Source organism: Molossus molossus, unplaced genomic scaffold (assembly GCF_014108415.1).
Source record: "Molossus molossus isolate mMolMol1 unplaced genomic scaffold, mMolMol1.p scaffold_m16_p_8, whole genome shotgun sequence".
Taxonomy (NCBI): Eukaryota; Metazoa; Chordata; class Mammalia; order Chiroptera; family Molossidae; genus Molossus; species Molossus molossus.
The window spans coordinates 39,544,529-39,557,495 of record NW_023425402.1 but is presented as its reverse complement, the minus strand read 5'-3'; the positions used below and the strand labels follow the sequence as shown (position 1 = coordinate 39,557,495).

Below are 12,967 nucleotides of genomic sequence, written 5' to 3'. Positions count from 1 at the left end.
AATTAAAATGAAGCTATTGCATTAAAACCACCATGAAACTTTTAATAAGGACTTCCATATTAATGGTATTTAGATTTAATAAAATATAGTATTTAGAGAAAATTCAGAAACCTGAGAAGCCAAAATATTTCAATGTGATTAACCTTCCTTCTTAGAAAAAAATCTATTCTGAAACATAGGGTGTGTGTGTGTGTGTGTGTGTGTGTGTGTAAACTCTCTCCTTGTTTTAAATGTCAGGATATATATTTTTTAAATTTGCATTAGGAAAATAAATCCCAATCTCAAATATATTAAATTGCATTAGAATATATTGACTGATTTCTATTCCAGTATTTAATAGCAGGTATTTAGAAATTAGATGTCTACCCTAAATGAGATGTATCTTTTAAGATACAGTGCTCTGGAAATTTTAGGGTAAAAGTTTAGATGTTTTCTTGAAGTACTCATGAACTGAAATGTCAGATTTGTTTTCCAGTACACTCGTCCCTCGCCACTCCGTGCTTCAACTTCGCGGCCTCCCTCGATCGCGGGTTTTTTCAAATCTATTCATTAAAACGTTGATCGAGACAGTGAAAATGATACAGCGCGCTCTGTTGTCTGAGTCAATTTACACCCCTGTATTACAATTAAAATGAAAATTACTGTATGTATGGACTGTAGCGTATGTATTCGAGCACCCCAGGAATCCTTCAACACCAGGTGCAACCGCTGGAGTCTGGAACGAATTAACCGCAATAAACGAGGGACGACTGTAGGTTAATAATCTGATCAAATCAATTTGTTTCATTCACTTGGGTATAAGAATGAATACAAATAAGTTTTAAATGATTTTACTTAAAGTATACCAGGACCTAAGAAATACTGTATGATTTTCTCCCATGTTCTGATTGCCTTCAGGCTGAAATGAGAGGCAGAGAGGTAAAGACAGCAAAGAGAGCACTACCCCAGCCAGTGGCCCAGTACCTCCGGAGGGCCAGGTCAGCCTGGGCCTCGTCGCTGATGAGCTCCGCTTCACTCTGGGCGATCCTCAGGGCCAGCTCCCGGTCCCGGCGCTCCTGCTCCAGCACCGCCTGCTGCTGGGACTCCTCCTCCCGCTGTCGGGCCAGCTGCTCCTCCACTTCAGCCTGCCAAGGACCGAAAGCCGTTTCACCAAGTGTCTCCACATGGCCCCTTGATAATTCCCATTACTATTTAAAATTGTTCCAGACAAGTTCTTTACTAAGGAATATATCTTGTTCAACCAGACATCTCTTCAGACTCTACTCTCTTTTTTATTATGATTTATACTTGCTCTTTCCAAAACAGAGAAGTAGAGAAACCATAGCTGCACCATTCCATATGAGTGTCCCAGGTATCACAGTCAACCAACACCAGACAAGCAGATGGCGGGAATTTAAAGTGTTGGTTGTGCTCAGGATAAATTAAGAAAGCCAAGAAACTCAAATACATGATCAATTATTATCAGACATAGGCTTTTTTAAAAATGGGGGTGAGTGGAAAAAATAAAAATAAAAATAAAAATGGGGGTGAGGAGAAAATCATATCCTAACCTATTACTATTAGTATCTACAAAGTTATAAAGTAATATTTTATCATGTGTTTAATTGGAGGAGTTTATTTTAAAATTACATTTTAAGTAAATGTTCATCTGGCTTTACCCTAGGTATAATAATAGTAATAACAAACTAATATTTATTGAATTGAGCACTGTTCAAAATGCTTTAACATGTGTTAACTCATTTGATGCTCACAACTATATTTACCCACATTACTCAGAGAGAAAACTGTGGCCCACAGTCATTTCCGTCAGTGACAGAGGCTGGATTTGAACTCACTTCCCTAACTCCAAAGTCCCTTCCCGTAACCATTTCAGAAACTGCTTTTCATCTCTGGGATCAACCAATGACAGTTTATCTAGCAAATCACTTCGTTTTATAATTTTGTAGATTCTGTGTTGACAGAAATTCAGTTCACCTGTCTAATCATTACATACCTGAATACGTTTTTCATCATCTTCCCTTTTCTTTCTCTCTTCTTCTTCTTGTTTTCTCTTTGCTTCCATCTCAAGTTTCCTAAAAAAGAAAGAAAGAAAACTCTTCAAAAATTTAATAGAAAATAAGGAATGCTTCAGGAGGTGATTTAAACTATTAATAAATGAAGGTTACAGAATGGAGACTCACATTAACCTCCTGGCCATACACATTATCAACTTATTTTTTTTAAATCTAACTCTACTGATAGTAATTCTTCTGAAACAAAACAAAAACAATTATGTTGCATAACCTTTAACATCCTAGGTGAACTTGCTATAAAGCCTAGCGGTAAGGTCCTGATTACATGTGCTTCCCTCTACTCCTCAATTAAACAACTCTTATGTTCCTTCTGTCCACCTGATTATGCAAATCTTTCAAAATGTTACCAGTTTTAAAACTTCAGAAAAGTAGAAGTGCCTTTTTCCTAGCTTATTAAATAATACACAAGTCACTGCTTTAAAAAGAAGTTAAGGAATCCTCGGGTGTAAGAATCTAACAAATTCAGATTATAGTTAAAATCCTTTTATATTATTATTATAAAATGAGATTTTCTCCATTTTCCAACTTATTCAAAAAATTATAGTCATGAGCTGCATACCAACATTTTGGTCCACAACGAACTGCATATACTATGGTGTTACGCCATACAGCCCAGGTGTGCAGTGGGTTTGTGTAAGTTCACTCTGTGATGTTCACACAAGATGAAACACACATTTCTCAGAACTTATCTCCATCATTAAGCAGCATGCGACTGTAGTATTTTAAAATAACATGACTTTTAAAAATAAGAATACTTATCAACCAACACCACCAAGAATTCATGTTCTGTTCGCTTCTAATCCAAAACAACAATATAGATGCCTTACATCCGCCTTTCCTCCTCTTCCTTTCTTCGGCGTTGTTCATCTTCTTCACGCCTTTTTCTCTCTCTTTCCATTTCTTCTTGAATACGCCTCAGCCTTTCAGCTTCCTCTTCCTGCTGTTTTTTTTTCTGTAAAGCACTGAGGAGCTCCTCTGAGCTTTTAACGAGTGCATCGTATTCTTTCTGTATCTGCTCCCTTGTCATCATAGTGGACTTTAAAAAAATAATAAACATGTACTTAAAAAGTTATCTCTTTTGTTGCAACAATGACAATATACTGAACACTACTGAATTGTACATTTTAAAATGGTTAAGATGGTAAATTTAATGTTATGTTCCCTTAAAATAATAAGTATACACACACACACACGCACACACACATACAGCAAAGACTGGAAAAGTTGATAAGCAATAAGCCCATTATCCGTATTATACTATTTGTACATTTAAAGGTTATCTTTGCACACAAATATCTAGATCTTTTTCCTATTAATCAAGTAATCAATACCTAAAGGGGTATGTGGACAAAGTAACATAGTTAAAATTTATTTTTTAAGAAATAATTTTGCCGGCGTTTACTAACTCTTTAATAATAATGTTCAAACAGTACCTAGGGGATACTTTAAAAACTGTCATTCATCCAAAATTGTTGGATTATTTTCCTAAGTGAGCCCTCAGAACATGTGGCTCGGTTGATTTTAATTGATTAACGTCACATAAATAGAGAGAGCTCCTAACAGATTTGTAAAACCAGCTAAGCTTATCCAAAACATTTCCATTCTTCTCTTGACCTTCTTTCTCCATTCTGCCTCTAAGACTGACCACTATCTACATAAAATATCTGCAGGAAATATAATAAAAAGCTCGCTTTAAGGTATTATATCCCACATAATTGCACTGACTCATTAAACTAGAAGAGAAAACCATCAATACCCTAAAATATAACACACACAAAAATATGAAGAGACAGATTAAATGTAATTACAAGCATATAAAAAAAGTTTTCAATCCCATTGATAATCAAATAAATTAAAATCAATACCAAAAAAAAAAAAAAAGCCCTATTTTTTTTGACAAATTTGGGGGGAAATTAATTGCTATTTTCATAACAGTGAAGTAATTTATGATGGAGCCTATATTAAGACAATTATGGGAACAAGGCATATGGCATAATGATAGGGACAGAAAACTAAATGTACAGTAGGATAATAACTATGTAAAAATATGTGAATATAAAATAGGACAGGAAGGGGAATATACAATAGTTTGTATAAGGGTTGGCTGTGTTAGTTGTGTAAGGATTTTGGTGATCTCCAAATTTTTAATATTACATTACTTTTATCATTTAAAAATTCATTTCTGAAAGTAAAAAGAACATGAAACAAAAAAAAAATTGCATTTAATCCTCTCAGTAATGATTATGCAAAAGCTATTTTCAATAGCAACTAAATACAATAGTATTTTAGTAACAATAAACAATAAATAGTATTTTAGTTACTATTTGGGGGGAAATCTTTCTTAGCAACAGATGAAAGTGATTAACAGTGTTCTTTTTAAATTTCGTGCTATGAAAAGTTTCAAATCATTAGGGAGAGTAATATAATGAGTATCACTTGTCATCACTGGGACTCAATATCCGTAATGCTTCGTATCCTTAACAAAATAAAGGCATTTTCCTATACAGTTCCAACACTAATAACAAAAGATATTAAATTATTTTAAGAAGTCCAAGTCATTTGGATTGACATTACATACCTTAATTTTGGCCATTAAAGCATCAATGGAAACTTCGAGGTCCTTCACCTGTTTATTCACCTCCGGTTTCCCATCTTTCAGTGCACTTACTACTTCGTTAAATTTATCGAGTCGTTTCTTCAGTGTGCCGACCTTAACCAGGCCATCGATGCTGTAAAACATTGCCTCTTCAGTTTGATTTCACCATTTAATGCTATAGGTTGATTTTTCATTTTCATAAAATGCTAAACATATTGTTAAACAGGATATTTTACTCCTGTTTTCGTATTCAGTATTCTCTTTTTTAGATAACTTGTTGAGGGTAAAAACAAGAAATAATCAAATATGGGTGAGTGACACCATGCCTGTCAACAGGCTTTAAGCCTCCTAGATATACACTGAGAAATATAAGAATTCAAACTACAGAAGTTATCTAGTCTCTCTAAAAGGTGTTAAAGCTGAACAGTTATTCAGACCTCCAAGCTTAAAGAGTTGATCAACTAATGATAAAAGAAGCAAATAAGAAATAAAGACTCTATTTACAGTGAGACATTTCCTACAGATAATCCAGAAATTAGGGTCAAAACATCAATGAGATGTTTTTAAAAACAATGTCAAAGTGACATTTGTCAAGAAACGCAAGTCACTAAAATAATCAGAATAAAAGAGCTTCTTTCAACCACTCATTTCAACCTTTTTATAGTTACATTTTTGTAAGCGCCTTCAAATCCTTTTGTAGAAAGAGGCTAGTAATGTAGTAAATAAATATTTTCAAATAAATAATACAAGTAACAGAGTAATAAATCTTTTTACAAGGAACGTAAGAAAAGAAAAAACTCTGAGTATCCACACTGCCCTTCATTATGACTTCACAGCCATGTTATATTTGGGTATTTAAGTTTTGTGGGATTCTCTGGGCACTACTCATCTTACCGAGGTTTGTGTCTCCTTTTGCAAAGCCACATTCGAATAGTTTTTTGCATTTTAATGCAGGCTTCAGCTCGATATTTTATTTTGTTTTTCACTATATGTAAGAGAAAAATGTAATGATAGAATATTACTCAGTTTAAATCAGACCTATAATAGTTTTAAAAGCACTCACTTTCACAAAGCAGTTCTTAAGGAACACGAACTCTTAATGAGCATATTCTACCAGACATCAAAATGAGGAAGTTTAACATTTCTTTCATTCTGTATATTTCTTAAAATAAAAAGTATACCATGTATACAACTAGTTTTACATTTTATTTTTTCATCAATTAATTTATTTTTTGTTACAGATGTTTCTCCTTTTCCCCCCACTGATTCCCCCCTTCCCCTCCCTCCCCGCCCTGTCCCCAGCTTTGTTGTCCATGTCCATTGTTCATGCACACATGCATATAAGTTCTGTGGCTTATCTCTTCCCCCCAGAAGAGGGGGTGGTGGGGGAAAGATAGTTTTACATTTTCCATGTATTATTTCCTTACTATGCTACACTCTTGCTTCCCAAACTGTCCTAGGCAATACTGTCTATGAAACAATGACAGGTGTGTCTTGAGAAAGAGGATTCCCCTGTCAATGAATTCAGGAAAGCTATTAGCTACTCTGGAAGATTCACAATGAACATACTGAGTGAGTCCTCTGAGAATCCTAGAGTAAAGGAATGTAAATATTTAACTGCCTGACCTGGGAACACTTCCTGACTGGTTACTGCACAGCACAGTCCATGCACAAGGGTACAGTACAGATGTTTTAATATACTGTGTTGTCCACCAAGAAGCAATGTGTGAAGCGGAAAGCACTGAACTATATTTACAAATATGTTTATATTTTACTTGGAAAAGGACACGAAAAAGAGAGTCTGCCATCTTTTTTTTATTATAGTTTTCTTTTCATCTATATTCATAATTGTCTAACAAAAGACCTCAATAATAATCTTTGTCTGCGCGGGTCCTTTTCATTAGCTAAAAGGCATTTTATTTCTCTATTCATAAGGAACAATTTACTGACTCTTTTCCATGTGTCCAGCACTGTTCCAGGTACTCTGGTGAGTATGGGGGGAGGGAAATTATAAATGTAATCAAGTTACTGACTATAGCTCCCTACAATGAAAGGTTTCCAGAGCCCCTCAGGTAACCCAAAAATAGTTGGCCCCTCACCCTTTCTGGGGTCACAGGTAGGTCGTCTGTATGACCTGGCCAGAAACACAAGAAAGAGCAGTTCAGTCGAGTGCATCGGAAAACAGGGTCTGGGACAGCCGAGGCAGGAGGGGCGGGGAAGAAAAGCTGAAGCCCCATTTCGGGTGATCTTGAAGACACTCTAAGCCTTTCGACTTTGCTCTGTGTGAAAGAGAGCCTTAATAAGAGGCTTTCAATTTGGAGAGAGAGCTCTGGGAACCCAGGTGAACCGATGTGGGAGCTACTGAAACTACCGGGCAAGTGAGGGGCTCCACTGAGACACCAGCCCGAAGAGGGAAGAACGGACCAAGTTTCTGGAGGAGGAGTCAACAGGGTTGACAAGATTTCAGGGACAAGAAAGAAGAAACCATTCCAACCCTGAAATGTTGGGCATGTTATACGGATAATGCCATGCAGGTGGAAACAGTTCTGGCTTACGTCTGAGAGAGATGGGCGATGGTGTGGGAAAGGAGAGCACGAGGGAGAAGAGAGGAAGAATCAAGACAGTGACTTCTGTTTGTTTAGGACATGATGAAATTAATTCTCCTATAATACATTGAAATAAAGAAGTATCTCATACACTGAAAAAAAAAAGTCAATAAAACGAATTTATCCCATACTACACATGAGGTATGACTTGGGGGACCAAGGAAACAGTGAATAAGCGATGCCATCTCTGTGGTCCAGCACTGACCGCTGAGACAACTTTACAACATTCCACCAACCAATTCATTTCCAAAATAAGTACGGATCTTGGTGTAAAAGAAAGCACCTACATTTGATGACTGAGAGTGAGCACCACTGAACTTTCTTCCAGCGACTGCAGATGAGCCAGTGATTGACCCTTTTAACCAACTCTGCTAAATGGTCAGGGTCCGACTTCATAATCTGATCAAATTCTGCAAACTGGGGAACAAAATTAATTTAAAATTAGTATTAAAAGATACATGGGCTAAAACATACAAAGATACAAAACAACTAACTCAAATCCACAATCTAACGTTCTGGAAACGGTCACAAGCCGTCACGTAGGCACACCGGAGCGGGGAACACAGCAAGCCCAAGCCTGTGACCACCCTGCTGCCTTCCTCCTCCTCCCCTCCTTCAGGATCTCGAGGGGAAAGGTCGGCTACTCACTGCTACTTAGCAGATTCAATGATAAAAGTCGGGAAAAAATCTTAAATGACAATTATAGGTGGTTAGCAAAAAAAAGTTTTACTGAAAAAAGAAAGGCTAATATATCTCTAAATAGGCTCATCCACGCTCTCAGATATCTGTATATAGCTCCTGACAAGTGAAGGTCAGCTATATAATGTCAGATGCCACCAAAACTATTCCATCTCCTCTGAACCCCATCCCTTTTTGGGTCAGAGATTATAAAAAAAAAAAACTGTTGCTAAGAGACAGACAATATAAATAAAACAGCTGTCCAGTTATTAATAAAATGTATCATTTTCACAATTTATCACCAAGTCATATAATTTCTATCCTATACCAAATATCCCACCAGTGATTTTCAACTTTTTTTCTTCTCATGGCACACATAAACTAATTACTAAAATTCTGCAGCACACCAAAAATGCATTGTATTTTTTGTCGATCTGACCAAAACAATACGCAGAATTTTGATTCATTCACATTGGACTGCTATTGTGTTGGTCGTTGTTATTTTATTATTTGACAATCTAAGGGAAAACAGGTTACTGCCCTTGACTAAATAGTTGTGTATTGTATGTTGCAAAAATTCTTGCAGCTTACTAGATGAGAATCGCTATATCCCTCTATAATGCATTTAGGATATCACAGCTATTAATATAGTTCTGTATTATGTATATTTGGTTGTGAAATATTCTTAATTCAGTCTTGTAACCTAGTACAAGGACCTGTAAATACTAAAAATATAGTTTAGTCTAAGAAAATTATGTTACATACAGAAGTATTTATACACTCACTCATTCCAGCATTTGAGAGAAGTCAGCATGCACTCCAGTCCAATGTCCTATACCCTGTACATCTATCATACCCTAATAGACTTGTTCTCCACACAGTGAAGACCCAAAAGTACTGTGAAGTTTTTAATTATTAAAACAGAATTAATATGTTTTAGAAAAGCTTTCAACTTGTTTAAAACAAAAGTATTTTCTGGCTAACCCTCACTTAAACGAAAAATATAATCAATGCTCTGATTCCAATATTTCCAAGGCTGAAAAGAATTGTAAAATTTGTACAGAGTATTACACATTTAAACTTCTTACATACTCATATATGCATGCTGTTAGTGATCATATAATTCAAGAATAATTCAAATCACTAAACACTTAAAAATATTCACAGACTATCCCTCCACCACCACCTATTCATATTCATTATGTTCAAGTTTAAAATAAAAATGTACTTACCTTGCCAGGTCTAAAAAATACTTTTGTTAACCCAAACTTGTAGTCAATTTCATTTAAGCCCAAAGCTTTAAAAAGAGCCTGAAAAATAAAAGTTAAAAAGTTAAATGACAGCTAGCAGTTAATAAGAAAGACGTCTGTAGCTAAGAAACTTCAATCCAGGTGGTATTTGTACCTTACAAAATAGTCTTGGATCTAATCTTGCAAGTTTGTCCGGCATGTACTTTTTATACATGTTGTAGAGTTCATGAAACGAAGCTCGTGATGGGAAACCACCCTGCATCAAGTCCAAAACGGACACCATACCTAGATTCATAAACAAGCACATATTATTGCCAATCACTATACAGAAGTCAAAAAATAACATGCAAATGATCAATTTTACAAATTAATGTTTAGAAAAGTTTTCACATGTCTAAATGGTAACGGAGAGCTCCAGCTCGAGGAAATGGTTCACTATATATATTCAATATTGAAGATTCAGGAAAAGGTAGGAAGAGACAGATTTCAAAGAACTAAAGTCCAACTAGGAAGAGAGGCACTTCCTACCTTCTTAATAGGAGGGAAGGTAATACGGGTAGGTAGAAGTGTCTGGTAGCAGACAGGTGAAGCTTTGAGGTATTTTTGTTGTTGTTAAGAGGTGAAGCTGTCTGTTGGCAGAGGCTGAGAGATCTGAGCAGAGCAGAATGGGTCTGACTAGTTTCCATGGAGAAACAGAATATGCTGACCAGGAAAACTTGGCAGAGTGGGTTGGAGAGCCCTTTAAAGGTTAGTGATTATGAATTTATAATGGTGCCGATCTGTCTTGCCTACCTTATCTGTGCAGATGAGGAAGGAGAAAGGATAGAATTAGATTCAAAACAGCTAAAGTTTTGTGAGAGGGGTCAAGGGTAGATCCAGATTGGGGGACCTGATGTTTTTACAACTGGGGGAGGGCTATTTAAGAAAAAGGTAATTATGAGTTACAGAAGAGTACAAAATCAGGTGCAGGCTTGCAGAAGGAGCCCCTTTAAATGAGGGACCCTGAAGCATAAGTGACCTTCGCTTTATAATAAATCCACCTCTGAGAAGAGCAAACGAAGGAGTCAGAGGGCAAAAGAGTTTAAGGAAGTGTCACAAGCCTTTTGGAAAGGACAGGGCTGATGCCAGGGGAGTAAGTAGTTCAAGCAGGGATAGAGGCTGGGCATGGAGTCAAGGAAAAATAGTGAGCCTGGTGCCTAAGACTTCTGTGATCGAGCCAGGTTAGGATATGGCGGGTGACAGGAAGGAAATTATAGTTTAACCAAATGCATCAAAGTTCCACAGGAGCTGAGAACGTTGTGTTGCTTTCATTTTTTTTTTATTAAATAAGCAATGACACCAAAACCTACCTCCCGATCCAGTTAGGCGGGGAGTGAGAAATGAACCGCTGGACTGAAAAGGCTATTGGAAATCAACCCACTTAGGGAAGATCTACAGGTTTGTAGAGTTTTTATAAATTTTACTTTATGATGTTAAATAACTTTTTTCACAATAAACTATACCCCAATATTACTCAAATAATTTGCCAGCCATGCTTTTCTTATAATTAAAGGAAATGTAAGTTAGGAATCTTATTATACTTAAAAAATCAAGGTGGTTGTGAAATATCTGAAAACACTGGACATATTAAATTGTATTTGAGCCTAGACTCTTGACACACACTGACAGAGATTATAAAAATATGGAAATACCTGAACATTGAAGTTGAGACAAAATTTGAGCACCTTCAAAGTCGTGGCTTGTCATCTTTAAATTAGGTTTTATACAACGAATAAAACTTGCTCCCTAGGAGAATAAAGGTACTTTTTGAGACAATACATATAGCACTCTTATTGTCCTATTGCTATGAATACCAGCAACTTTCAGTGCATACTATCATTAATATAGGAACCTCTTTTAAAATAATCACTGAAGTATATATGTATGTTAAATCACTGTGCTTTACTCCTGAAACTGAGATAATACTATATGCCAACTATATTTTAATAAAAATGAATAAATATTTGGTGAAGAAGATGTGGTGCATGTACACAATGGAACACTGCTCAGCCATAAGAAAAGAAGAACACTGGCACTTGCAACAACATGGATGGGCGCTGAGAGTATGATGTTCAGCAAAATAAGTCAGACAGAAAAAGCTAAGAACCGTATGATTTCATTAATATGTGGGATATAAAACTTAAACTCACAGACACAGACAACAGTGTGGTGGTTACCAGAGGGTAGAGGGTTGGGGTTCAGTAAAGGGAAAAGGGGCCAAATACATGGTGATGGAAGATGACTTGACTTTGGGTGGTGAGCACACAATGCAATCTACAGATCATGTATCATAGAAATGTACACTTGAAATCCATATGATCCCATTAACCAATGTCACCCCAATAAATTTTTAAACATAAGAATAAATACAATTTTTAATTTTTAAAAATAAAATATAATCAGTAAGGAAATAAAACTCAGCATACTTTTATAACTTAAAGCTTAGAAATATACTCATATTAGAAAAATACACTTCTATTTGAGTGCCAAAAATTGTGTTATTGTAAAAAGAATAGTCTTTCATTGTGAAATATTTTAACATATTTAAACTATACATTATCTTTAATCCTAAAAAAATACATTCCTTCTCCATAACAACTAATTATTTTCTCTCTTCTCAAACTACAGGATAATCTTATTAACATCTAGAGAATTCTATATATTTATACAATAATTTGACTTCACATATATATTTAACCTTTTTTCAGAACAATGTTTACAAAAATGACAACCATTTTAAAAATCATTTTTTTTAAATGAGGGAATCTGGTTTCAAAAATATTTCTAAGTATTCCAGATTTACTGTGCTTAAGTAAATATTAATTAATAATTTGAGGACCATTTACAAGCCCTGTGTTATTTAAGTGTACTCACAGTACTTCGCAGTTTATCCAGAAGCAAATTTAACTGTGTCTGTAAAAGAAAGAAAATCACTTTGTTTTTCAAAAAGCAAAAACATAAACATACAATGTCACAAGTGAATAGTAGGCCTTCAACATTACAATAAAATAACATGCAATAATGTGAATATAAAACACATTATAATTTAACAACTTCTGGTACACAAGCTCTTTGACAGTAACATGCAAAGTGTATGGCTAGTAACTCACGTTGCTCATCCAGAACTTGTATAATTAGAAGACTGAACATTAGCACTACTAAAAACATACATGTGCACATGCAGGTGGGGTGGATGAGGAAAGGGCACAGGCAATGGAGTGAACGAACACGCTGGGGGTGCATTCCGTTAGAGATCAGCAGAGCAGCATCTGAATGAGTGACAAGCTGGTGCGGTCTGTGTCACACTCCATTAAGAATGAAGGCATGTTTAAAATATGCACTAATGGTACATATCTAGGTTGTTGTTGTTTATTTTATTTTATTTTATTTTATTGATGTTAGAGAGATAGAGGGAGAGAGAGATGGAAACACTGATGAGCGAGAACATCGACTGGCCGCCTCCGGCACGCCCCACACTGGGGATCAGGCCCACAACCTGGGCATGTGCCACGGAGCCACAGCAGCCAGGCTAGATTGTTTCACGTAACACTGATCATAAATTAAACTATTCTGCCTAGCTGTAGAAATCCTCTTTACTATTTTAAAATATTTCATATCTCAATTATTTTTAAAAGCTTGGACAGTTTTCTCCAAAACAAACTGACAATGAATGAATACTACAAGTTACTACGCTTTCCTATTTTTAATAATATTAAGTATTATAAT

General features: G+C 35.7%; 1 protein-coding gene across 4 annotated transcripts in view; it reads right to left on the bottom strand.

Moving 5' to 3' along the window:
• The window catches only part of MYO6 (myosin VI), a 145,737-nt gene that overhangs the window by 17,576 nt on the left and 115,194 nt on the right, over window positions 1-12,967 (bottom strand). For all 4 annotated transcript variants that reach the window (XM_036247981.1, XM_036247983.1, XM_036247982.1 and 1 more), the window contains 10 exons: window positions 12,116-12,154; window positions 10,894-10,987; window positions 9,357-9,487; window positions 9,185-9,262; window positions 7,562-7,691; window positions 5,563-5,653; window positions 4,651-4,801; window positions 2,900-3,108; window positions 1,994-2,072; window positions 964-1,124 (listed from right to left, as the gene is read on the bottom strand). In XM_036247981.1, coding sequence (XP_036103874.1) covers window positions 964-1,124; window positions 1,994-2,072; window positions 2,900-3,108; window positions 4,651-4,801; window positions 5,563-5,653; window positions 7,562-7,691; window positions 9,185-9,262; window positions 9,357-9,487; window positions 10,894-10,987; window positions 12,116-12,154 — 1,163 coding nt within the window. The remainder of the gene's footprint in view (window positions 1-963; window positions 1,125-1,993; window positions 2,073-2,899; window positions 3,109-4,650; window positions 4,802-5,562; window positions 5,654-7,561; window positions 7,692-9,184; window positions 9,263-9,356; window positions 9,488-10,893; window positions 10,988-12,115; window positions 12,155-12,967) is intronic.